The 27,713-nt window shown below is 42.3% G+C and overlaps 1 protein-coding gene across 1 annotated transcript; it reads left to right on the top strand.

Annotated features, from left to right (window-relative positions):
* The first annotated feature begins 13,388 nt into the window (after positions 1–13,388).
* Positions 13,389–27,676, top strand: ccn6 (cellular communication network factor 6). The gene is made up of 5 exons (XM_014205010.2): positions 13,389–13,613; positions 21,909–22,191; positions 22,624–22,878; positions 23,516–23,709; positions 26,767–27,676. Exons 1-5 carry the CDS (start codon positions 13,566–13,568, stop codon positions 27,046–27,048), a joined length of 1,062 nt encoding a protein of 353 aa, XP_014060485.1. The 5' UTR covers positions 13,389–13,565; the 3' UTR covers positions 27,049–27,676.
* The last annotated feature ends 37 nt before the right edge of the window (positions 27,677–27,713 follow it).

Below are 27,713 nucleotides of genomic sequence, written 5' to 3'. Positions count from 1 at the left end.
TGTTTATTTGCATGGTGAGAGTCTTACATTTTGGAAACCGTGGTAATAAGTCATATAGAAGCCCATAACACAACATACAGACATAAACATACAGACATATGTCCCGTGTGGCTCAGTTGGTAGAGCATGGTGTTTACAGGGTTGTGGGTTCAATTCCCACGGGGGACCAGTACGGGAAAAAAATGTATGAAATGTAAGCATTCACTACTGTAAATTGCTCTGGATTAGAGCGTCTGCTAAATGACTAAAATGTAAAAAAAATAAAGTGAAGGCTAATTGTCAAATGTGTCAGAGGGACTCAAATTTCAAGAGGGATGTACAATAAAAGTCAACCTAAGCCCAAAGTTATCATGCAGATAACTCCTTAGAAAGTGTGTACATGTATTTTTGCTTTACATTACATTTTCAACAATCAGATTCCCAACAATGACGTGGGAATATTGCTAAGCTGTAAATCCACTTGCCTGCCCCCTGAGACACTACAGTTGCAAAACACCACCAAATGCCCCCAGTTTAAAGAAATGCATATTCTCTCTGGCACCCAATCATTCATCTGGCATGGGGATGCCAACAGGGGAGAGCTGGCTGAGGCTAAGCTGGCCAGACAAAAGCAGCAGATAAATACCATGGCAGGGGACTTGTACATGACACAAATGAAAGGCATGTACTCTGGCAACTCCAAAACTACCCATTTTCCCTGGCTCTTATCATTTCATCTTTTCCCCTGTTGTGGTGTCACATGTTTGAACATGCTGAGTGCTCTTTTCTCTCAATGAGCCACAGCCCATCACTCTCAACTAGGGAGTAACTCAATAATGTCTGGATGTTGAAATGACTGCCACTGACTATCATGATCATATTCCTCAGACTCACATGTGAAACTAGCATATGAAGATTTCCTGTGTTTCTGGAGTGACATGAAGACAGCGTCTATGCAATAGATCCTGTGAATGGCAGTGTTGGAAGAACAGGAAGCCAATGAGAAACAATTTGTTTGTAAATTGTTTGTCAATTGTTTCTCCCTGATAATGATCCAAATTAATGTGTAGTTCCATAAAGGGTAAATGCTTTCTTCGGAATGATGGCTAGCGAAGTAGAACACTTGAAAAATTAAAGGAAAGCCAAAACACTCTAGGAGCTCAGATGCAAAAATTGAATAACCTAATAACCAACGTTTCAGACAAGCTGTTTTCATCAGGGTATAATGACAAACTGTAACGAGGGTCGTATAAAGGAGACCAAGGTGCAGCGTGTGAAGTGCTCATATTTACTTTTAATGAATATACTTAAACAAAAAAAAAAATTGACCGACAACAGTTCCGTCAGGTGACATACACTAAACAGAAAACAACTACCCACCAAACCCAGGAAGAAAAACCCCTGCTTAAATATGATCTCTAATCAGAGGCAACGAGGATCAGCTGCCTCCAATTAGAGATCAACCCAAACAATCCCAACATAGAAATAGAAAAACTAGAACTTAAACAGAAATAGAAAACATAGAACCCAAAACACCCCCTGTCACGCCCTGACCTACTCTACTATAGAAAATTACATCTTACTAGGATCAGGACGTGACAGTACCCCCCCCCAAAAGGTGCAGACTCCGAATGCAACATAATCAAAACAACAACAAAACACAAAGGGAGGGTAGGGAGGGTGACAAAAGTCTATGGCGGCTCAAATGCAGTCCACAACTTCCAGCATAGGAGGCGGCTCCGGTTCTGGGCGTACTCCCCACTCCACCCGCTGATCCTTCTGCTTTATTACCACCTGACCGTGGATCGTCGTCGAAGGAACCGGACTGTAGATCATTGCTGGAGGTTCCGGGCTGCCGCTGGAGGTTCCGGGCTGCGGGCCGCCATTGAAGACTCCGGGCTGGGGAGCGTCACTGGAGGCTCCGGACTGGGGAGCGTCGCTGGAGGCTCCGGACTGAAGAACGTCGCTGGAGGCGTCATAATAGGTTCCGGACTAGTGACCGTTGCTGCTGGCTCCTTGCCATGGATCATCTCTACAGGTTCAGCGCTAAGGATCATCACTGGAGGCTTCTTACCATGGATTATCTCTACAGGTGCCGGGCCATGGATTATTCCTACAGGCTTCGTGCCATGGTTTATCCCTACAGGCTCCGGACCATTTATAATCCCTCCAGGCTTTTTGCCAAGGATTACTTCTTCAGGTTCCGGGCCATGGATTACCTCTTCAGGCTCCGGGCCATGGATCATCACTAGAGGCTTAGTGCCATGGATCATCACTACAGGCGTCGGACCATCGATTATCACTGGAGGCTTTGTACGAGGAGCAGGAACCGGTCTCACTGGACTGCCTGCTCAAAGCAGGCACCGGCCGTACTGGGTTATGGATGCGCACTGGAGGGAGAGTGCAAAGAACAGGCACAGGACGTACTGGATTCTGGAGGCGCGCTGGAGAGAGAGCACGAGGAGCAGGCACAGGACGTACTGTGCTATGGAGGCGCACTGGAGAGAGAGTGCGAGAGGCAGGCACATGCTCACCACAAAAAGCACGGGGAATTGGCTCAGGTCCCAGTCCTGGCCTAGCCAAACTACCCGTGTGCCCCCCCCAATTCTTTTTTTGGGGGGCTGCCTCTTGTTCTTCCCAGGTAGGCTCCGATATCGCTCGATTACCTGGCCCCAAGTCCAGTCTCTCCTCTCAATCCACTCCTGATGTGACCAGGTGTCCATTTCTGCCCGGGCACGCCGCTTGATCCAATCATTTTGGGTAGTTCTGTACCGAGGGTCGTATAAAGGAGACCAAGGTGCGGCGTGTGAAGTGCTCATATTTACTTTTAATGAATATACTTAAACAAAAATCCAACCAACAACAGTTCCGTCAGGTGACATACACTAAACAGAAAACAACTACCCACCAAACCCAGGAAGAAAAACCCCTACTTAAATATGATCTCTAATCAAAGGCAACGAGGATCAGCTGCCTCCAATTAGAGATCAACCCAAACAATCCCAACATAGAAATAGAAAAACTAGAACTTAAACATAGAAATAGAAAACATAGAACAACCCAAAACACCCTTTGTCACGCCCTGACCTACTCTACTATAGAAAATGACATCTTACTAGGATCAGGACGTGACACAAACACTGTGGGGTGACTAGTTTATATGGTGTCAAAGGACACACACAGGTGTCTGTGATCATGGCTGGGTGTGGCCTGATATCATTGGTTAAGTCTCAGATGTAAAAATAACATACCAAAAACATGAATAGATAGCATACTATTATAGATACAATTTGGCTACATAGGCCTACAAACATTTACAATAGCAAAATGACAACAATCACAAGAATGGCTTCTACGTTGAGACCGAAGGGAGCAAAAGTCTTTAAATTAAAGATCCAGGCAGCCTCTCGTTTTAACAATAAATTGTCGAGGTCACCCCCTCTCCCAGGGAGGGTGACATGTTTGATGCCGATATAACGTAGGGACGAGATCGAGTGGTTTGCTTCCAAAAAGTGGGCCGCAATTGGGTAAGTTGAGTTTTTGCACCTAATGATGCTACGATGCTCCGAGATTCATACTTTTAATTCACGCTTTGTTTTACCCAAATCATTTTTTCCACAAGGACAAGTTATAAGATAAATAACTGCCTTCGTGGAGCACGTGATAACACCTTTGATTGGGATCTGTTTCCCTGTTTGGGGGTGTCACGCCCTGACCATAGAGAACCATTGTTTCTCTATGGCATAGTAGGTCAGGGCGTGACTAGGGGGTGATCTAGTATTTCTATGTCTATGGTGTGTTCTAGTTTCTTTTTCTATGTTGGTGTTTTGTATGATTCCCAATTAGAGGCAGCTGGTAATCGTTGTCTCTAATTGGGGATCATATTTAAGTAGTTGTTTTCCCCACCTGTGTTAGTGGGATCTTGTTTTGTATTTGTGCACCACTTAGTCACGGTTCTTTTATTTCATTTGCTGTTTTGCTAAGTTTCACATTATAATAAAGATGTGGAACGCTACTCACGCTGCGCCTTGGTCCAATTATTATGACGATCGTGACAGGGGGGTGTTTGAAGGATCTACATTTATATGAGCCATTGCATTGAGCACAGCCATTTGTAGTTTCCATCCAGTAGGGGCGCAAATAGACTGTTGTGCAGGGATATCTTGGGGTGGTAAATCAGAGTTTACCAATTGATATCTGAGATTTCTGCCCCGCGAGAATATGATCAAGGGACGGTCCGAAAACACATTACCGATACGATCATCGGAGCTTAGAATATGCCAATGTTTGTGAACGGTTCCCTTAATTTGTTCAGAGGACTTTGAATAGCGGGTAGTTAGAACAGAAGAATGCTTCTTTTGGAGAGACTGTCCTTGAAAAGATCATGGCTCGGTTTGTTTTGAATTTTCTCAATGGCAGTATTAATCTGACCATTTTTGTACCCCCTCTCCTTGAATTTTCTTTGCGTCTCAGCCATATTTCTGTCGAAATCTGATTGTTTTTTGCAAATTATTTTGATTCGACAAAATTGGCTGTAGGGCAAACTGTTTCTTAAGGGAAGCGGGTGACAACAATCAGCCCTCAACAAACGATCAGTTGGTTTCCTGTAAAGATCAGTGTATAGAACGTTATCCTCACACAAGATCAGAAGATCAAGGAAACTGATTTGACGTGTGTCAGATTGCATAGTAAATCTCAGATGCTCAGAAAAAGAGTTCAGAAAAGCATGGAATGCCTGGAGCTGTTTTGCATCACCCCTCCACAGAACAAAAATATCAATATACCGTTTCCAAATAATGATCTTAGGCAAGAAAACATTTTTGAGAGGATTGAAAATGGACTGTTTCTCCATGTAACCTACATACAAATTAGCATAGTTAGGAGACATGGGGGATCCCATAGCAGTACCCTTCGTCTGAATAAAGAAATCATTTAGAAACATGAAGTAGTTGTGTGTGTGTGAGTACTATTTCAGCCAATCTTATAATGCATGCACTGGAAGGTAGTTCATTAGGGTCACGTTGCAGAAGAAAATGTTCCATAGCTTCAATACCGCCCTCGTGTGAAATATTCGTGTATAACTACTCAACGTCAAAAGTAACTAACAAAGTATTATCAGGGAGAGGATCAAGAGATTCAATAATAGAGATCATAATGCTGGTGTCCTTTACAAAGGCGGGGAGCTGTTATGCGAGTGGTCTAATAAAAAAGTCGATAGAGGGGCCGTTACTGCATCAATGCCCGCTACAATAGGGCGCCCTGGAGGTTTTGTAACATTCTTGTGTCATTTCGGCAAAGTATAGAAAGTAGCAATTTTAGGGTGTTGAATAGACAAAAAGTTGTGTTCTTTTTTGGTTATCTGACCAGAACTTAAATTCCCATCTAGGACAGTAAAGATGGTCTTCTGAAATTGGGAAGTGGGGTCACTTCTGAGTTTCTTGTAAAAGGTGTTGTCAAGCAGTTGTCTACATAAACAGTCCTATCCAAGAGTACAACCGACCCACCCTTATCAACAGGGCGGGTAAGGACTGACGCATCGGACTGTAAATCAAGCAATGCTTGTTTTTCATCCTTAGGTAAATTATGGAAAGATATGTACTCCTGTTTGTTCTTGAGGAGATGAACAACATATTATTGAACGAGTCTGCAAAATGTCTCATTAGAGTGATTGCGATTGTATGGAGGTACAAAATAACTCGTACTTCTAAAAGGAGTCGGGGTATGTGCAGGTGAGCAACCTACATGTTCAGTGGAAATATCACGATTAGGGGAGATAAAGTATACCCCTTAAACAGATGTTTTGTTAAAAACTTAAACATGTCTACCTTAACATCGAAATCGTTGCACTGAGTTGTAGGCACAAAATATAACACTTTATTAAGCAAGGAGACATGGGCAGGGCTCAATATCTTGCTTGATACATTGAAGACACTCAGTCCCGTGGGTCCCTCTGCCTCTGGTAGTCGTTTCTTCTTACCTCGTCGGGTGCGCGTGTCCGCCGCCACCTCCGAGCTTCGGTCGGCCCAGTCTCTGGTTGGATAAAAAACTGGCTCTGGAAGCGGGTGGATAGAAGTAAGCGGCCTCCCTCATGCGTCTGTCATGGAGAGGAGAAGCAGAACATTCTGCCAGCTGTTCAAGGGTAACGTGGGGATTTCATAATGGAAACTACATCTTAGAGTGGGCTGGATAATGCAGGCAACGGCATGATATCACCGGACAGGAATAAAAACCGTAGTAAAGTGGAAAACAGGCGGGCCAGGGAATGGCTGTCACAGACTTGGCGTGGTGGGCACTAGGCAGTAGGCTGTAATCTGCTCTAGTCTGATATAGGTTTAATGCAGATTCTTTGAATGGTGTGTTTCAAGGATAACTACTAATAATGTAAATCAGGAATGGCCCTCGGATCAATTTCCAAAGAAAAAAATATATATATGTTTTTGAGGGTTAGAATAGTAGAATACACAAGGTGCAATTTCAAAATTTGGTTGTGCATCAGCAGTTTTTCTCTTGTTATGTCAGTCACTGACAGTCACTCAATTAGCCCATGCCAGCTAACATTTTTTAGATAGGTAAATTAGTCTAGCGGCCAGCTATCTAAACTTATAGTAATCATGGTTGAATTAACGACCGGGGTCCCCCCCTCTCCCACAGATATCATATTAAAAACTGCAACCATTTCCCTCTACTCCATGTGTGGGTATGGATGTGAGTACGCAGACCCGTGAGCCACTGTGGCCCCCCATGATGAGTTCAGATTTTTTGTGGCCCCCACCCCCATCAACGTTGCCCATCCCTGATGTAAGTGTATGTCATATCCATAAAACAATACATCTGTTTACAAACCATCAAAAACCGGTAGTCAAAACCGGCAGACCTGCCTTGAGAGCAGTCTTTGTTTCCACTACAGCAAGATTGACATGTGAACATTCCTTGACGTTTACAATTTATTTGCATAATTCCTCAAATCTAAGCGAATCAGATAAACAACCAATCTTACAACCTTTCATAAGCCTCATTATGTGAAGATGCGTTACACTTCTGTTGAAGCATGCTGTTAGTTCTTCAGTCCAACATATTCTTAACCACAGATGGTTTCTATAACGGAAACCACTTTGAGTAACTGGCAATGGCAGTTACTCTACTCCGTTTTAGTGTGAGATCATGTGAAAGGTGTGTGGGTGGGTAATTTATGAGTGGCTGAGCTGAGAACACAGCTTTGGACAGGAATGTCCCCCAGGGCCCCCCTGTCTATGGGACCTGTCAGAGATGGCTCTTGAGAGGAAGAGGAGGTGGCCCTCTGTTTCAATGTTTATTAAAGCACTCAGAGAGGTCTCACCTACATTTTTTGTTAAATAGCTTTTAGCGATCACCAACGGCGGAAACAGAAGTGTGAATAATTGCGCTGTAACTGTCAAGTCCAAGACATCAGGTAGTATATTTAAGACGAGAGTGAAAGTAAAAATAACTACTCAGTTTGAACCAGAGACATTTACTGCACAATGGGGTTCATGAAAGAAGCTCTGGCACAAATTCCTGTTTGTGATATAGGATTCCCTCTGATTGTTCTGTGTGCCCCCTTGTGGTAGGAGAAGTATATTTTATGCAACAGGCAGCTACAAAACTGTCGGCAGGGTTACTATTTCAAAGACCTTCGGAAAGTTTTGCTGTCATGCACTGGCCATAAGAGAAACACTTTCATAACCCCATGATATGAATATGTTGGATGAAAAGTAAAAATAACCATTATGTACGGATATTATGAAAAATAACTTTGGCTATTGCTTTACCTTTTAATCAATACATGCTACTCTTGGAGAGATCATTCCTAGAAGGGAGTCTTGCCTGAACGAGTGGCTGCATTCCAGATCAGTGTGTGTGTGGGTGTAAAAAAGAGAGAGAGAGAGAGACTGTGTGTGTTAGTGTGTCAGGATACCACAGGCCCCTCCACCACTTCATTAAGAAACTAATACATGTATGTGTTTGTGTGTGTGATGCCTACCTCAGCACCTACGTCCCAAGCCCAGTATCCTGTCCACAGACCCCATCCTTGCGTGCGGCACAAGAGGAAGGGGGACACATCAGCAGCTTGTGCCCCCACATCCACTGGGGCCTGTCTCTGTCTGTCTGTCTGTCTGTCTGTCTGTCTGTCTGTCTGTCTGTCTGTCTGTCTGTCTGTCTGTCTGTCTGTCTGTCTGTCTGTCTGTCTGTCTGTCTGTCTGTCTGTCTGTCTGTCTGTCTGTCTGTCTGTCTGTCAATATCAGGACGTCTGACTGTCAGTTAATCTCCGCATCTATACTGAACAAAGGTATTTTGTAATTTGCATTTTTATTTATTTAACCTTTAATTAACTAGGCAAGTATAAACGCAACATGCAACAATTTCTACGATTTTACTGAGTTACAGTTCATATAAGGAAATCAATCAATTGAAATAAATTTGTTAGGCCCTAATGTATGGATTTCACATGGCTGGGAATACAGATTTGCATCATGCAGTGCGACACATCTCCTTCGCAGTTGATCAGGCTGTTGATTGTGGCCTGTGGAATGTTGTCCCACTCCTCTTCAATAGTTGTGTGAAGTTGCTGGATATTGGCGGGAACTGGAACACACAGTCATTCTACACATCGATCCAGAGCATCCAAAACATGCTCAATGGGTGACATGTCTGGTGAGTATGCAAGCCATGGAAGAACTGGGACATTTTCAGCTTCCAGCAATTGTGTACAGATCGTTGTGACATGGGGCTGTGCATTATCATGCTGAAACATGAAGTGATGGCGGCGGATGAATGGTACGACAATGGGCCTCGGGATCTCATCACGGTATATCTATACATTCAAATTGCCATTGATAAAATGCAATTGTGTTCATTGTCTGTAGCTTATGCCTGCCCATACCCCACCACCACCATGGGGAACAACGTTATGTTTACCACCATATGTTTACAACGTTGACATCAGCAAACCGCTCGCCCACACAACGTCATACATGTGGTCTGTGGTTGTAAGGCCGGTTGGACGTACTGCCAAATTCTCTAAAACAAAGTTGGAGGGGGCTTATACAGTTTAAGTCGGAAGTTTACATATACTTAGATTGGAGTCATCAAAACTCGTTTTTCAACCACTCTACAAATTTCTTGTTAACAAACTATAGTTTTGGCAAGTCGGTTAGGACATCTACTTTGTGCATGACACAAGTCATTTTTCCAACAATTGTTTACAGACAGATTATTTCACTTATAATTCACTGTATCACAGTTCCAGTGGGTCCGAAGTTTACATACACTAAAATGACTGTGCATTTAAACAGCTTGGAAAATTCCAGAAACTTATGTCATGGCTTTAGAAGCTTCTGATAGGCTAATTGATATCATTTGAGCCAATTGGAGGTGTACCTGTGGATGTATTTCAAGGCCTACCTTCAAACTCAGTGCCTCTTTGCTTGACATCATGGGAAAATCGAAAGAAATCAGCCAAGACCTCAGAAAAAATATTGTAGACCTCCACAAGTCTGGTTCATCCTTGGGAGCAATTTCCAAATGCCTGAAGGTACCACATTCATCTGTACAAACAATAGTACGCAAGTATAAACACCATGGGACCACGCAGCCGTCATACCACTCAGGAAGGAGACGCGTTCTGTCTCCTAGAGATGAACGTACTTTGGTACGAAAAGTGCAAATCAACCCCAGAACAACAGCAAAGGACCTTGTGAGGATGCTGGAGGACAGTATACAAAAGTAAAGGTACAAAATTATCTGTATCCACAGTAAAACAAGTCCTAACCTGAAAACATAACCTGAAAGGTCGCTCAGCAAGGAAGAAGCCACTGCTCCAGAATCGCCATAAAAAAGCCAGACTACGGTTTGCAACAGCACATGGGGACAAAGATCGTACTTTTTGGAGATATGTCCTCTGGTCTGATGAAACAAAAACAGAACTGTTTGGCCATCGTTATGTTTGAGGAAAATGGAGGAGGCTTGCAAGCCGAAAAACACCATTCCAACCGTGAAGCACGGGGGTGGCAGCATCATGTTGTGGGGGTGCTTTGCTGCAGGAGGGACTGGTTCACTTCACAAAATAGATGGCATCATGAGGGAGGAAAATTATCTGGATATATTGAAGCAACATCTCAAGACATCAGTCAGGAAGTTAAAGCTTGGTTGCAAATGGGTCTTCCAAATGGACAATGACTCCAAGCATACTTCCAAAGTTGTGGCAAAACGGCTTAAGGACAACAAAGTCAAGGTATTGGAGTGGCCATCACAAAGCCCTGATCTCAATCTCATAGAAAAATTGTGGGCAGAACTGAGAAAGCGTGTGCGAGCAAGGAGGCCTACAAACCTGACTCAGTTACACCAGCTCTGTCAGGAGGAATGGACCAAAATTCACCCAACTTATTGTGGAAAAATGTGGAAGGCTACCCAAAACATTTGACCCAAGTTAAACAATTTAAAGGCAATGCTTCCAAATACTAATTGAGTGTAGGTAAACTTCTGACCCACTGGGAATGTGATGAAAGAAATAAAAGCTGAAATAAATAATTCTCTCTACTATTATTCAGGCATTTCACATTTTTAAAATAAAGTGGTGATCCTGAATTTTTACTTGGATTAAATGTCAGGAATTGTAAAACTGAGTTTAAATGTATTTGGCTAAGGTGTATGTAAAGTTCCGACTTCAACTGTAGTAGAGAAATTAACATTAAATTCTCTGGCAAAAGCTCTGGTGGACATTCCTGCAGTCAGTATGCCAATTGCACGCTCCCTCGAAACTTGAGACATCTGTGGCATTGTGTTGCATGACAAAACTGCATATTTCAGAGTGGCCTATTAATGCCCCCAGCACAAGGTGCATCTGTGTAATGATCATGCTGTTTAATCAGCTTCTTGATATGCCATACCTGTCTGGTGGATGGAATATCTTATTAAAGGGTTACTAAACACTGACATATAGCACTGAAATATAGCAAATGAGACTAGTACAATTTAAACATCCAAATCATTGGTGTTTTGTTTGGGCGCGGCTTACGGTGCAACACAGTGACACAACATCACCTCTCAATGTACAGCAACAATGAAGTATAACTCAGTTTGACAATATTCTCTGCCTAGACAGTGCATTATCAGCTTTTAAGGGGCATAAAGTCTAATGAGGTCTAATGCTTCGAAAACCTTGACCTATTATTCAGTGTACTCGTGCCTCTCGACTACTTCTGTATGCGATACAAATCAAACATTGGTGTCATATGAAGCTTTACCGCTTGCTCTGTAATATGAGTAGTATTTGAAGCCCAGAGTTGATCCTCGGGCATTGTTAAAGCAATTGTACATGAGAGAACGAACAAATGACTAGTCGGTACTCGGCTCTGCCTCGTATCTACGACCGCAGCAGAGTCGTGAAAAACAGTTGTTTACCACAACGTCGGGTGTAAAATTGCTTTACTACAATGAAATAAACAACATTATTTTAAAATGTATTCATAGGTTACTATTTCATCCCTCAAGAAGTATATACTGTTGTCCCAACACAAATCTTGAGTTGCAAGCCAAGCCGACTGGTCATTTGTTCGATTGTCACCGTTGCCAGCCAAGCCTACTGGTCGTTTGTTCCATTGAGGTTTGTTCCATTGGCACGTTGCTATGCCAAACAAAGATCGTTGCTTTGCAGGCTCTTCTCCCTTGCTAGCTAGCAAACTACACAGCTAACACAATCCCTTCAAACTGATGCTGGAGAGACAGCAAACCAGCTGCATTTTGTTTCATTTGAACTGTTACTCTATTGAGATGAAGTATGCATGATTTTGCCTGTCATAGAAAAGCTGTATGTTTTGTCCAGACATGTTGATTCTCTTTGGGCTGGTGGAAATCGCATTTCAAAATGTTGCAAAGGCCGTAGAAGCAGACAGCAACATGTGTTTAAATCCCTGCTGTTGCAAACCAAATGCTAGTATACAAGCAAGGGGAAATAATGTTTAGATGCTTTTTTTTTTACAGTGGACATCGAGTTTATGGATTACCTGGCTGGGAAGATGAGTCAGTGGATCCAGTGATTTCTCAGATAGAACAGTAAACAAGTAGCCTATTTATGCGTCATAGGCCTACCCGTTGTCAACAAAAAAAATGTGCACCGCTTACAACATTTTAACCAATCACAATGCTTGTTTTGACCAACCCTTTATAGAAACTACTATTACCACTACCATTACTACTACTACCACACCTACTACTACTACTACTACTACTACACAACACCAGTCAGAAGGGAACATTAGGGCATACTATACTGAACAAAAATATAAACACAACATACAACAACTTCAAAGATATGACTTAGTTACAGTTCATATAAGGAAATCAGTCAATTTTAATAAATTGATTAGGCCCTAATCTATGGATTTCACATGACTGGGAATACAGATATGCATCTGTTGGTCACAGATATCTTTAAAAAAAAAGGTAGGGCCGTGGATCAGAAAACCAATGTCTGTGTGAAGTTGCTGGATATTGCCGGGAACTAGAAAACACTGTCACACGTCGACCCAGAGCATCCCAAACATGGTCAATGGGTGACATGTCTGGTGAGTATGCAGGCCATGGAAGAACTGGGACATTTTCAGAATCCCAAACAGATATAATATTTGACTAAAACATGATAATGTATATAGTCACATTTGTATATGATCAAGTGTCTCTCTATTATGCGTGGGAATAACTGGGAAAAGATGTCCAAAATTAAAATGACTTCCTGGTGTTTTTACAGAGAGAATGATCATAACCTACTCTACAGTATCTCAGATGAGCACTACATTTAAACGAATGATTACGGTTTTATAACCATTTTTGATTGGATTATTTTCATTCAAAAAGTGATTTCAAAAATTCTAAATAATATGCTTATACCACAGTAAATTGTAGCAAAAAACGATCAATAACCTGTTATTATCTGTAACTGTAGTAGTAGATTGTTGTGTTAGGGGTAGGAGGTAGGTTACTGGCTGTGAGACGGACCTCTTTACACAGTGTAAATAATTAAGGAATGTTACCTCAAATATATCCAGGTCCACCAAAACAAGGACATGCCCAGCACCACACGAAGCCGAAAAACCCTGTCCACTCCTGCTTGAGAATATCACTTCTATATAAATTAATTCACATATACTGTCTATCTTTAGAGTATGAGTGTAGTGTAAACATGTTCATCTAAAATGTGTCAGTATAGTGTGGTTTCAAATACGTTTTAACTGAAAGCTACAAGGTTTGAGAATAAAGCACAGATGAATCCAATATGAATGTGCTTGTGTTAGCCAATAGATCTACAGACTGGGGGATAAACAAGTGGGCCGAACTTGGAGGTCTACGAGCATACCAGAAGTTATGAAGTTAAATATTTCTCCTTTGGATCAGTAAGCCAAAGAAAGGTGTGCTTGAAGGAGACAGAGGGGTGCTTTGTGCCTCTCCACCAGGTCAGCTCCCTCGATCTCTCTCTTTCCCATTCCCCCTCCTTCTCTCTTGGTCGCTATCCCTCCTTCCCACTCTTTCGTTCTCAAGCTCCCAGAGTTCACCCAAACCTGGGTACTTAAAAGATGCTATCTCCGCTCTGCTCTTTGCTACTGGTCATTCTAGCTCAACAGGTAAGAGCTGCGACTTTCCTTTTCTCTTAACAATAGTGATGAGTTGTGTCTCTGCGGTCTCTGATAGGACCAGGCTTGATGTGATACTCAACACCTGCTTTCTAGGGAGAACCAGGAAAAGGTGTTGACAACAAACCATAGAGAAAGGTGGTAGGGTTGATCTCAAAGTAAGGCATCAGTTGAACAGATGTTATTCACACCTTACAATATGGGGAACTTACGTTACTTTCTAGGTTAATGTTATCTGAGTGAAAGTGTTTTCTTGGCCTTATTTTATATTTACAACTTGATTCAAGGTTTTGTTTTGAATGAGTGGCTAATTCTACAGTGGCAGGGAATTACTACTGAGGCTTGCTGAGTGAGGTAACGTCACAGTAAAGTCGCAGTCAAAAGGGTTCCCTTTACGTCACTTTTTAAAAGACGTTCCTGGCAAAAGAGGGCAAGAGGTATGAGGTTCGCTGTGCTTTTGAAATGAGCGCATTCTGTAAACCTGGTAGAAAGGATTCCAATTTTTGGCATAACCAATCAATCAAATGTATTTTATAAAGCCCGTTTTACAACAACAGTTGTCACAAATTGCTATACAGATACCCAGCCTAAAACCCCAAAGAGTAAGCAATGCAGATGAAGCACAGTGGCTACGAAAAACTCCTTAGAAAGGCTGGAACCTAGGAAGAAACCTAGAGAGGAACCAGCCTCCGAGGGGTGTCCAGTCCTCTTCTGGCTGTGCCGGGTAAAATTATAAGAGTACGGCCATTTAGTAGAGAAAAGAGTAGAGAAAAGAGTTGAGATTGTAATCAGGGGTTGGGGAAATATTTTTGGTTTACAACGGTTTTCCAGGATTGCAAAAACGGGGTACTTTGCCCTTGTCCATATCTCCGTTTTTATTGTCATAAAGAGCATGTCTAAGATCACATGGGACACCAGAAAGGACAGGAAAGTTTTGAGGTCACACAGTGCACCAGATAGGACAGACAGACCCTTGCCCCCCACACTCACTTTGCCAAAGCACAGCCCCCACACCACCAAAGGGAAATCAACAGACCACTAACTTACTACCCTGAGACAAAACAGAGTAAAGCCCACAAAGATCTCCTTTACTGTACGAGCCCGAGGGGGGTACAAAACCAGACAGAAAGATCACGTCAGTGGCTCAAGTCGAGTATAGCAAATAAAGCCTGGCATGTCGTGATGCGCCCTAGGGATGGCATGGGAGCCCCCCGTAATAGGGTCAGAGGCAGAGAATCCACGTGGCGAGGGGAGAGCCGGCTAGGCAAAAACAGCAAGGGTGGTTCGTCACTCCAGTGCCTTGCCGTTCACTTTCGCACCCCTGGGACTGACTACACTCAATCGTAGGACCTACAGAAGAGTTGAGTCTTCAGTAAGGACTTAAAGGTTGAGAGACCGAGTCTGCGTCTCTCACATGGATCGGCAGACCATTCCATAAAAATGGAGCTCTATAGGAGAAATCCCCAACTCCACCTGTTTGCTTAGAAATTCTGGGACAATAAGGAGGCCTGCGTCTTGTGACCATGGCACATGTGTAGATATGTATGGCAGGACCAAATCAGAGAGATGGTAGGAGCAAGTCCATGCAATGCTTTGTAGGTTAACAGTAAAACCTTGAAATCAGCCCTAGACTTAACAGCAAGTCAGTTGATAATGATAATCTGAAGTACCAAAAAGGGCCAATATGTCATCTGATACAATTCCATACATTCCTTGAAAGTTACCAAAATTCCAGTAGTTTACTGGTAAATTTAGAAAGTTTCCAATAATATATCATCCATTTGCAGTCCTAATCATAATCAATGGGCATTCCATTGACTCGCTCCCTTCTTCCATAGAGTTGTAAATTTTTATATAATACATTTTAAATCTGTGCTATAGAATTTCCATATGTTGGAACAGAAATGAATTGCTCCCAGTTAAACTGACCTAAATACTGCGACTTACTGCTAATGTACAAAGGAGCTACTTGTTTACGTCTGAGGGCGGAAGAGATTTTTTCGAGGGCTCTATGTCGACATAAACATGGCTATTTCTAGATTAATAAGAAGTCATTGCTGATTCTGGAATGAAAAAGACAAAGATTGTAAAGCAATTTACACATCAGGCATGTATGATATGTTGTGTGTATCAAAATGGCAATCTGAATTCTATCACTATTAATACTGATATAATTTATAGATTTTTTTGGCCTAAGATCGATTTTTATAATTCGTTAATGGAATTTGTTGATACTTTTGTAAGAACACCATGTTACTAGTCCTGCATTGTTTTGGTGTTGTTATCTTTTTATCCTTGTTCGTAGCCTCTTGACTGTTGTGAATGTTCTACCTTAGGTGACTTCTTGGTGAACTTTAAACTTTACCAAGAATTTACCAAAGGCAAAACTATATGAAGTCACATAAGGCAACACAATCGCAGGCTTTGTTACCTATTGGGTAACGATTATCTTTGACTACATATCCATAACACATTTACAGTATTACACGTCTATAAGCATTTCATTATCATTTTATAACAGGTCCCATTATTAAAGGTTAATAAAGTACATCCATAGCATATCTATAGCAGATTCATGTCATGCTATGCAATAACCAATATTTAATATCTTAATACAGTAGATGCATCATTACAATGAAAGTGTAGTGTCATCATTATGGCAGTTGTTTTTATTTTCTATAAAAGGGTGCTTCTGTATACCAATGTTAGTCAGTACGCCAAAATATATACACGGGTGGGCTGACATCACGAAAATGATGCGTGCGCATCGATGGTACCGGACGCCGTGCGTTGTTATGATTCTGAACGGTCAGATAGCTAGCAACAATGACAAGAATCGTAGGTGGCTTATTTCAGCTAGTTTTATGTAGTTCGTGATACGTCTTGTTTTGAGGCGTTTTGGCTGATTTCATGTCAATGCTAACATGGCTAACATTCGCTAGCTAGCGAACAAACAACTGTAACGATGTATTTGAGAGACAACAAGTGCTCATCGTGCAAATGTACTTATGTTTTCAAGAAATATTTGGAGACTAAATATAGTTTACATGTTGTCAACAATAAGCCAACCCTGCCTGTTTTGCCCAATGGTGGCGCACAAGTCGGTTTTGTTGCTAAACAACCTACCCACCTATAGCCCCGTGACTTACCTTCTTCTCACGGAGGTCAATGGTGCATTATTATCCCCACAGGGTTGAATCGTCTGTAAAAATGTTACGATCAATTCGTGTAGTTGAGGGTCATAATATAACTCATTAGAATTATTTTCAATCACTTTGGCATTTTTTTCAGATGGAAGTGGTATATTTTAAAAACTCTTAAGTACAAAACTGTTAAGACTTGTAATGCCCCCAATCTTACGTGCAGAACCTTCGATTGTGCATTCACCCATGAGTCATTCATGCAAAATCTACGTTTTCCGTGAAATACCACGAGAACATTTAGTTTAGTCACCAATGCATCAAATAATGAAAGGCTCACCATTTAAGTCATATAAACTACCATTGAATCCAATAGCAAAAAATACAAGATACACATTTCAAAACTGTTCTTTTTGAAGTGCTGAATTTAAACAATAGTAGATGGTATCATTTTCCATACAGTATTTCACGATTACTTGACATTTTTAAAATAATTTGTATGCAATGGCAGGTTGTGAGCATGTTGAGAAATATGTATGTCTTACAGTTTCATTGTCCTTTTACAGTACATACATAGGACAAATCGTCAGAAATATGGGTTTTGTATGCCATTTCTGCCCCATGCAACATTGTACAAGATCACCTTTCTATGCGACTTGTCAACTGATACAATATTGCCTGTCGGCATACAGTGTATCAATAAAATGTATATAATGAATAGAATATATTGTTATATACAACCCAAGTATTTCAGCAGTGCATTGTACACTACACTATAATTCCAAAGGGTAGCACAGAGTGACTCTTTCCACTTTGTCCTATTGAAGCAATGGAGAATAATGAAGTAGTATTTACAGCCACATCCATATATGATTTGGTTTTACATTCCAACATAACTTAATGTCCAATTTATACATTTAGAGAATTGTACAGTGTTCAGCATTTAATAAACTATATACGTTAACTAGGCACTACATCATTTGGTTCAGTAGTTATTCGTTTTGAGTAGTTTGATTAAGTGATAGTCAATTGTATTGTTAACAAATTACAAGAAAATCATATCAAAAGTAAAGTTGATTTTGAAAAGCAGATACTTAGATTGAATATGTATCCAAATTGAAAGTGATTTGTTGCAGTGAAGAAGTGACTTTGTGGATTTGTTTGCTGTACTCAGCAAAATAATTTGCTTAGTTTTGAAACCATTTTGATGTTTAGATTTTTGCTTAGAGTTGTGAAAATGTACCACGCACTTGTGAAAATTGCACCCAAGTGAAAAAAACTGTAACAGCCCTCCCCCACATCATAATTAGACCTAAATTGGCCAAACTGGTTTATAACGCACACATGAAGGGTCTATGTATGAATTCTATTCAGTCAAAGTTAAGTCAAATCTATTTTCTCATTCATAATGCATTGATAGCTAAGCACTTCATGGTAATTAATGCCGCGTTCACGTGCTATCAGAGTTAGCCGAAGCTCAAATTTCACTTGAATGCTCCTCCAAGTCGGAATTAAAAGTGGGAAACGGAGAAAATGTTGTCACCCGATTTGCTGAGTTGTGACATTTTACCACGGACTTTTTCAAATTTTCAACCAAAAAATAACAACAAATAAGTTTGACAATACAACCGTATCAATATGGATAATGTTGCTAGTCTGACCATATTGTTAAGCAAGCTATCTAACTTTATTGTTAGCAACTTTATCAAGCTAGCTAAAATGTTCCGACTTCAAAAGCACTTGAACACAATCATGTCTGACTTACCACCTCCCAGTTTCCTATTTCTCACGAGCATGTGAAGCCAGCATACCTGTGAAGTTTGCCACTCTGATCTATAACACCAACATTATAAGGTCTATGAATTCTATGCAGTCATTGTACTGTCATTGCTATTTTCCGATTTATAAAGCATTTATAAACATGCCTCACTTATTTAAAAAAAAGTATACGGACACCACTGATTGTTAAAGGAAATATGAACATTTTATTTACATTTTCCAGATGTAGTAGAGAAAACAATTGCGGAGGACATTGCCGAAAAATCTTAATATTGACATTTTTCAGTATGACTTTTCTTAAATAGATTCATATTCAAACATTCAAATTCAATTCCCCATTTCAGACTCATAGCAATAATTATTAGTGAGTAAAATGTATTAACACAAGGTGTCCCCCCCCCTTACTTGGCTACTAATGTAGCTAGCTAAGCACCTGGCATAATGTAAACACGTTAATCATCAAGCTGTTGCTTTTGTTTTGACTGCAGAGAAGAGGATGAGGTCAGTGACATCACTTCCAGGTGACAGCCTACTGTGCATTCAGAAAGTGACTTTTTCCACATTTTGTTGTTACAGCCTTATTCTAAAAGAGATTCAATTGTTTCCCCTCATCGATCTACACACAATACCCCATAATCACAGAGCAAAAACTGGTTTTTAGAAATGTTTGCAAATGTATACATTTTTTAAAACTGAAATATCACATTTACATAAGTATTCAGACCCTTTACTCAGTACTTTGTTGAAGCAACTTTGGCAGCTATTACAGCCTCAAGTCTTCTTGGGTATGACACTACAAGCTTGGCACACCTATATTTGGGGAGTTTCCCTCATTATTCTATGCAGATCCTCTCAAGCGCTGTCAGGTTGGATGGGGAGTGTCGCTGCACAGCTATTTTCAGGTCTCTCCAGAGATGTTCGATTGGGTTCAAGTCCAGGCTCTGGCTGGGCCACCCAAAGACATTCAGAGACTTGTCCCGAAGCCACTCCTGTGTTATCTTGGCTGTGTGCTTAGGGTCGTTGTACTGTTGGAAGGTGAACTGTCACCCCAATCTGAGGGCTGAGTGCTCTGGAGCAGGTTTTCATCAAGGATCTTTTTGTACTTTCCTCCGTTCATTTATGCCTCGATCCTGACTAGTCTCCCAGGAAAAACATCCCCACAGCATGATGCTTTCACCACCATGCTTCACCGTAGGGATGGTGCCAGGTTTCCTCCAGATGTGACGCTTGGTATTTAGGCCAAAGAGTTCCATCTTCGTTTCATCAGACCAGAGAATCTTGTTTCTCATGGTCTGAGTCCTTTTGGTGCCATTTGGCAAACTCCAAGCGGGCTGTCATGTGCCTTTTACTGAAGAGTGGCTTTCGTCTGGCCACTCTACCATAAAGGCCTTATTGGTGGAGTGCTGCAGAGATGGTTGTCCTTCTGGAAGGTTCTCCCATCTCTACAGAGGAACTCTGGAGGTCTGTCAGAGTGACCATCGGGTTCTTGGTCACCTCCCTGACCAGGGCCCTGCTCCCCAGATTGCTCAGTTTGGCCGGGCAGCCAGCCAGGTCTAGGAAGAGTCTTGCTGGTTTCAAACTTCTTCCACTTAAGAATGATGGAGGTCACTGTGTTCTTGAGGACCTTCAATGCTGCACAAATGTTTTGGTACCCTTCCCCAGATCTGTGCCTTGACACAATCCTGTCTCGGAGCTCTACGGGAATTTCCTTCGAAATCATGGCTTGGTTTTTGCTCTGACATGCACTGCCAACTGTGGGACCTTATATAGACAGGCATGTGCCTTTCCATATCATGTCCAATCAAATAAATTTAACACAGGTGGACTCCAATCAAGTTGTCGAAACATCTCAAGGATGATCAATGGAAACAGGATGCACCTGAGCTCAATTTATTTTGAGTCTGATTGCAAAGGGTCTGAATACTTATGTAAATAAGGTATTTGTGTTCTGTTATTTTTTAAATAAATTTGCAAAAAAATTCTAAAACCCTGTTATCGCTTTGTCATTATAGGGTAGTTAATCAATTTTAGAATAAGTCTGAAACCTAACAAAATGTGGAAAAAGTCAAGGGGTCTGAATACTTTCCGAAGGCACTGAGTATACAAAATAGGACCTAGAGTGAGACCAGGTGAATCCAGGTGAAAGCTATGATCCCTTATTGATGTCAGTTTTTAAATCCACTTCAATCAGTGTAGATGAAGGGGAGGAGACAAGTTAAAAATTGATTTTTAAGCCTTGAGACAATTGAGACATGGACTGTGTATGTGCGTATTCAGAGGATGAATGGGCAAGACAAAAAATCTGCTTTTTACCGGGGTATGGTAGTAGGTGCCAGGCGCCCCACTTCGTGTCAAGAACTGCAATGCTGCTGGGTTTCCTGTGTGTATCAAGAATGGTCCTTGACACAACTGTGGGAAGCATTGGAGTCAACATATGCCAGCATTCCTGTGGAACGCTTTCGAACCACATGCCCCAATGAATTGAGTCTGTTCTGAGAGCAAAAAGTGTGTGTCTGTCTAAAGGGGGGCAGTACGTCCAACTGGCCTCACAACCGCAGGCCACGTGTATGGTGTGAGACCGGCAAGTCTTTTGCATGACAATAACCGGCTGACAAAATTACATGACCGTCACAGCCCTAGCTTGGCCTTTAGGCATATTCACTAACACTGGTATGGCAGAAGCCCACTACGGTGTCATTGCAATTATGCATCTATTAAGATACCTAAATATGAGCTCTTGCATAGCATGACATGAATGCACTATAGATTAAATCAAATCAAATTTTATTGGTCACATACACATGGTTAGCAGATGTTAATGCGAGTGTAGTGAAATGCTTGTGCTTCTAGTTTCGACTATGCAATAAAATCTAACAAGTAATCAAACAAATTCACAACAACTACCTTATACACACAATGTATACTAATATGCGAATGATATAGTTTATTAATTATTAACATTTAACAATGTGGTTAGGACCTGTTAAAGCAAGTTAATGAAATGCTTATAGACGTGTAATGAATGCATTATGGCTATGTAATCAAAGTAAATCGTTAGCCTGTTAATTCCACCTCCCAAGCAGTGGTCTTTTACCACTGCACCACATGGGGATCCTGAGTGGCGCAGCGGTCTAAGGCACTACATCTCAGGACTTGAGGCGTCACTACAGACACCCTGGTTCAATTCCAGGCTGTATCACAACCGACCGTGATTGGGAGTCCCATAGGGCGGGGCACAATTGGCCCAGCGTCGTCCGGGTTTGGCCGGTGTAGGCCGTCATTGTAAATAAGACTTTGTTCTTAACTGACTTGCCTAGTTAAATATAGGTTACATTTAAGAACCCTGTCCTTCCTTCCTTCCCTCCAGTCTCTATGCAGGGCTCAGAACCATGGTGGGCAGCTATCTGGTCCGCGAGGAGGCAAGGCCATGTTGGAGAGGAAACAGTTGTGCCAGTGGCCGTGTAAGTGCAGGGCCAAGCCCCAGTGTGCCCCGGGGGTCAGCTCAGTGCTGGACGGCTGTGGCTGCTGTAAGAGCTGCGCCCGGCAGATAGGAGAGGCCTGCAACGAGAGGGACATCTGCGACCCCCACAAGGGCATGTACTGCGACTTCTCTAATGACCAGCCGCGATATGAGGTCGGAGTCTGCGCTTGTGAGTGAACTTTTCGTTTCATATGTTACCCGTTCGGGCTATTCATAAGTTAAAAGTCAATGTATGACTGAATGTCTCAAGGTCAATAAAAAAAAATTCAGAGGGGGCAGGTGCTGGATTGTGTAATAGGACTCAGCTACTTCAAAGACCTGGCTAGAAACTGTACTACAGCTAAATACTTTAATCTCATGCTACTCACCCAGGATTGGAGATTTGCATAAACCTGTAGTTCCATGGGATTGGTTGACTCATTTACCCATGGTCTCTTTGATCATGAAAAGAACCCATTAGGTCACACACATATATCAATCAGGCAAACACCCCAAGGCCAACCACACTAATAGAAACACACTTAGACCAGAAGAATGCTGCAAGCAGTGCACAGGCCAGTCAACCAAGTCGTGTTCAGTTTCCCCATCTCCTTCTCTGTAGACTTGATGGCAGTTGGTTGTGACCTGAATGGGGCCCACTATGAGAACGGCGAGGCCTTCCAGCCCAGCCCGCTGTATAAATGCACGTGCATCGCGGGAGCCATCGGCTGCACCCCGGCCTTCATCCAGAAGCCCGCTGGTCTCCTGGGTCCTACCCCTCTGAGGAGCAACGCACCCCTGCCAGCTGGCCTCCAGAGCGCCCCTGGTGCCTCCAGAAAACACCAGCAGGACACAACAAACATGGCCGCCATGCCAGGTGTGTGTTTACAGGGAAAACCAGGGCCAGAACCGCCAGCTTGTCTGCCCTGGAATGCTAATTGCTGTAAAAGCAGGATGGAAAGAGGGAGGCGTTTTGATTACTTTGGCTGGGAAGTGCGGAGGGTGGATGGAGTGTGGCTGACTGACTGTGGTTAGCCACACAGAGGGAGTAGGGTGGATGGTTCCAGTCATGCACAAAGGTCCATAGAGAGCTCTAGTTCACTTTCCATCAAAAGCACCAATGCCTCTTTTAAGGATGCTTCTTTGATATATTTGAGTAAATGTTCGCTTTGCTTGGCTTGATAAACACGAATGTCCTGCTTTCTAGTGAATCTGAAAGGTTAGCCATCACTAGGTCTTGATGTTTTTGATATTGCCAACACACAAATCAAATATGTTTGCAATCACTGACTTCAAACCTTACAAAGATGCAATTGAAACCATCTTGACATCATGGCCCGCCTAAAGATCATTTCTTTCCAACTGGGTTATCCAATTATCTTTAGCAGGCAGAATGACTGAGGACCGAGGGCTCTTGATTCACTCTGAACAGGTATGTGCTCTGTAGCAGCATGGCGGCGTACAGGCGGGTTCCTTCATCTATCGATGCCCTTTTAATACTGTAAAACCGAAAGCTTACAGGGATCCTCCTTTAGCCTGGAAGAAGAATTGCCTGATCCAGACCACTCCGTGGAGCCCCTGCTCCAAGACCTGCGGCCTGGGTATCTCAGTCCGGGTCAAAAATGACAACGGCAAGTGTGAGATGAGGAAGGACCGCCGCCTCTGCCTGCTGCGGCCGTGTGAGAAGAGCATCATGAAGTCCGTCCAGGTGACTGACCACTGATCAGCCAGGCTCTCTCTGAGAGATGATGTGTTCTGATGGTAATCGGTGAAATGTTAAATAACTGACTTGTACGCCCACAACACCCAGTGATATTTCTAATTCTGAAAATATGACAATGGTCTTGTAACTACTATATACAGTGCCTTCAGAAAGAATTCACACCTCTTGACTTTTTCCACATTTTGTTGTGTTACAGCCTGCATTTAAAATGGATTAGATTGTCACTGGCCTACACTCAATACCCCACAATATCAAAGTGGTATTATGCTTTTAGAAATGTTTACAAATGAAAAGCTGCAATGTCTTGAGTCAATAAGTATTCAACCATTTTGTTATGGCAAGCCTAAATAAGTTAAGGAGAAAAATGTGCTTAATAAGTCACATAATAAGTTGCATGGACTCACTCTATGTGCAATAATAGTATTTAACTTGATTTTTAAATGACTACCTCATCTCTGTACCCCACACATACAATCATCTGTAGGGTCCCTCAGTCGAGCAGTGGCTTTTAGACATAGATTCAACCAGGTTTTTCAATGCCTTGCAAAGTAGGGCACATATTGGTAGATAGGTAAAATAGCAGACATTGAATATCCCTTTGAGCATGGTGAAGTTATAAATTACACTTTGGATGGTGTATCAATATGCCCAGTCACTAAGAATATACCGGCGTCCTTCCTAACTCAGTTGACGGAGGGAAAGAAAACCGCTCAGGGATTTCACCACGAGGCCAACGGTGACTTTAAAACAGTTATAGTTTAATGGCTGTGATAGGAGAAAATTGAGGATGGATCAACAACATTGTAGCTACTCTCTAAATGACAGAGTGAAAAGATGGAAGCCTGTACAGAATAAAAAACATTCCAAAACATTCATCCTGTTTGTAATAAAGTAATACAGAATTTTTTTTGAAACTAACTTTGTCCTTAATACAAAGCATTATGTTTGGGGCAAATCCAACACAACACATCACCGAGTACCACTCTTCATATTTTCAAGCATGGTGGTGTCTGTTGTTATGGGTACGTTTTGTTTATCACCGGCAAAGTGGGGGGGGGGGGCTAGATACAGTTTGACTTAAATTGTCTTGAAAATCTATGGCAAGACTTGAAAATGGCTGTCTAGCAATGATCAACAACCACCTTGACAGAGCTTGAAGAAATTAAAAAAGATAATGTGCAAATATTGTACAATCAAGGTGTGTAAATCTCTTAGAGACTCACAGCTGTAATCACTGCCAAAGGTGATTCTAACATGTATTGACTCAGTGGGTTGAATACTTATCTAATCAAGATAAATATATTTATATATATTACCAGTCAAAAGTTTAGACACACCTACTCATTCAAGGGTTTTTCTTTATTTTTACTATTCTACATTGTAGAATAATAGTGAAGACATCAAAACTATGAAATAACACATATGGAATCATGTTCAACAAATCAAAATATATTTTAAGTAGCCACCCTTTGCCTTGATGACAGCTTTGCACACTCTTGGCATTCTCTCAACCAGCTTCATGATAAGGTAATCACCTGGAATGCATTTCAATTAACAGGTGTGCCTTGTTAAAAGTTCATTTGTGTCCAAACATTTGACTGGTACTGTATATAAACTCAGCAAAAAAAGAAACGTCCTCTCACTGTCAACTGCGTTTATTTTCAGCAAACTTAACATGTGTAAATATTTGTATGAACATAACAAGATTCAACAACAGACAAACTGAACAAGGTCCACAGACATGTGATTAACAGAAATTGAAAAATGTGTCCCTGAACAAAAGGGAGGGTCAAGGCACCTGCAAGTTCCCGGACATTTCTGGGGGGAATGGCCCTAGCCCTCACCCTCCGATCCAACAGGTCCCAGACGTGCTCAATGGGATTGAGATCCGGGCTCTTCGCTGGCCATGGCAGAACACTGACATTCCTGTCTTGCAGGAAATCATGCTGGAGGGTCATGTCAGGATGAGCCTGCAGGAAGGGTACAACATGAGGATGATGTCTTCCCTGTAACGCACAGCATTAAGATTGCCTGCAATGACAACAAGCTCAGTCCGATGATGCTGTGACACACCGCCCCAGACCACGACGGACCCTCCACCTCCAAATCGATCCCGCTCCAGAGCACAGGCCTCGGTGTAACACTCATTCCTTCGAAGATAAACGCAAATCCGACCATCACCCCTGGTGAGACAAAACCGCGACTCGTCAGTGAAGAGTCTGACCAGTCCTGTCTGGTCCAGCGACGGTGGGTTTGTGCCCATAGGCGACGTTGTTGCCGGTGATGTCTGGTGAGGACCTGCCTTACAAAAGGCCTACAAGCCCTCAGTCCAGCCTCTCTCAGCCTACTGCGGACAGTCTGAGCACTGATGGAGTTGTGCGTTCCTGGTGTAACTCGGGAAGTTGTTGCCATCCTGTACCTGTCCTGCAGGTGTGATGTTCGGATGTACCGATCCTGTGCAGGTGTTGTTACACGTGGGCTGCCACTGTGAAGGCAATCTGCTGTCCATCCTGTCTCCCTGTAGCGCTGTCTTAGGTGTCTCACAGTACGGACATGGCAACTTATTGCCCTGGCCACATCTGCAGTCCTCATGCCTCCTTGCAGCATGCCTAAGGCACATTCACGCAGATGAGCAGGGACCCTGGGCATCTTTCTTTTGATGTTTTTCAGAGTCAGTAGAAAGGCCTCTTTAGTGTCCTAAGTTTTCATAACTGTGACCTTAATTGCCTACCGTCTGTAAGCTGTTAGTGTCTTAATGACCGTTCCACAGGTGCATGTTCATTAATTGTTTATGGTTCATTGAACAAGCATGGGAAACAGTGTTTAAAGCCTTTACAATGAGTTTTTATCCATTTTGATATAGATCTTTAACAAATCAATTTTAATTTCACTTTGTAGCACAAAATGTGGAAAAAGTCAAGAAGTGTCAATTCTTTCTAAAGGCACTGTATGCTCACAAAAGAAGAGCAGAAGTATGATAGATTGATAGAAACCCTATCATATGACAAGAGAAGATTTAACTATGTCCCTTTTCCCCTCTAGATGCTGAGAGGAAAGACATGTAAGCCCAAGTTCCAGGCTCGGAAAGCAGAGAAGCTGACCCTGTCTGGGTGCACCAGCACCAAGAGTTTCAAACCCACTTACTGCGGCATCTGCACTGACAAGCGCTGTTGCGTCCCCAACAAATCCAAAATGGTGACCGTCAACTTCAAGTGCAAGGGCGGCTCCAACGTGCGCTGGAAGATGCAGTGGATAACGTCCTGCGTGTGCCAGAGGAAGTGTAATGACCCTGGGGACATGTTCGCAGAGCTACGCTTTCTCTAGCACCTTCTCCAGCATCTATAATCAACCTCAGAGCCATGTCCATGCCCACAGACTAACACAGGCCTGGCCTTACTGCCTCTGGCCCCGTGCTGCCCGAGTCATGGTATTTGTGTGTACAGGGCTGAGCTGGTCAGGGTTCGGTCTGGCCATGAAGTGCTACTAAACAGTGCCTGTGTTCTCTGGCGATGTGCCAATGGGCTGGTATTGAACGTTTAAAATGTGGAACCTCAACTCATGAAGACTGGAGAAACAACTTGTTCTGGGTATATTGCTTGACAATTAACATGAAAGGAAATGTAATGTAAGTGATGACAATGTGGGCTTAGACCTCAATTCTAGGGTTTTTAACAGTACCTCATTAAACAAGGCTGTGAGTGAGGCCATTAGTGGCAACAGGGATAGATAGAGCAAACATGATCTGGGTCAATCTTAATGAATCTTTGTAGCGATCCATTGATTATACCCCTTATCAACTCCAAACAGTGTTGTACCAGCTGGATCACAATACATCTTCCTACCAGTTAATTCTCAACCAAGTTTGCACCACAATACCTCATACAATCTCATGTCCACTCTGATTCACTAGAGATTTAGAATCAAAATCAATAAAATGAATTGTTATTATTTTCCCCTGTGTTGTTAACCTTTTTCAAGGCATACATAAT

The sequence above is a fragment of the Salmo salar genome, chromosome ssa06 (genome assembly GCF_905237065.1).
Source record: "Salmo salar chromosome ssa06, Ssal_v3.1, whole genome shotgun sequence".
Taxonomy (NCBI): domain Eukaryota; kingdom Metazoa; phylum Chordata; class Actinopteri; order Salmoniformes; family Salmonidae; genus Salmo; species Salmo salar.
The sequence above is the reverse complement of the archived record's forward strand: the minus strand, read 5'-3'. Positions and strand labels throughout refer to the sequence as shown.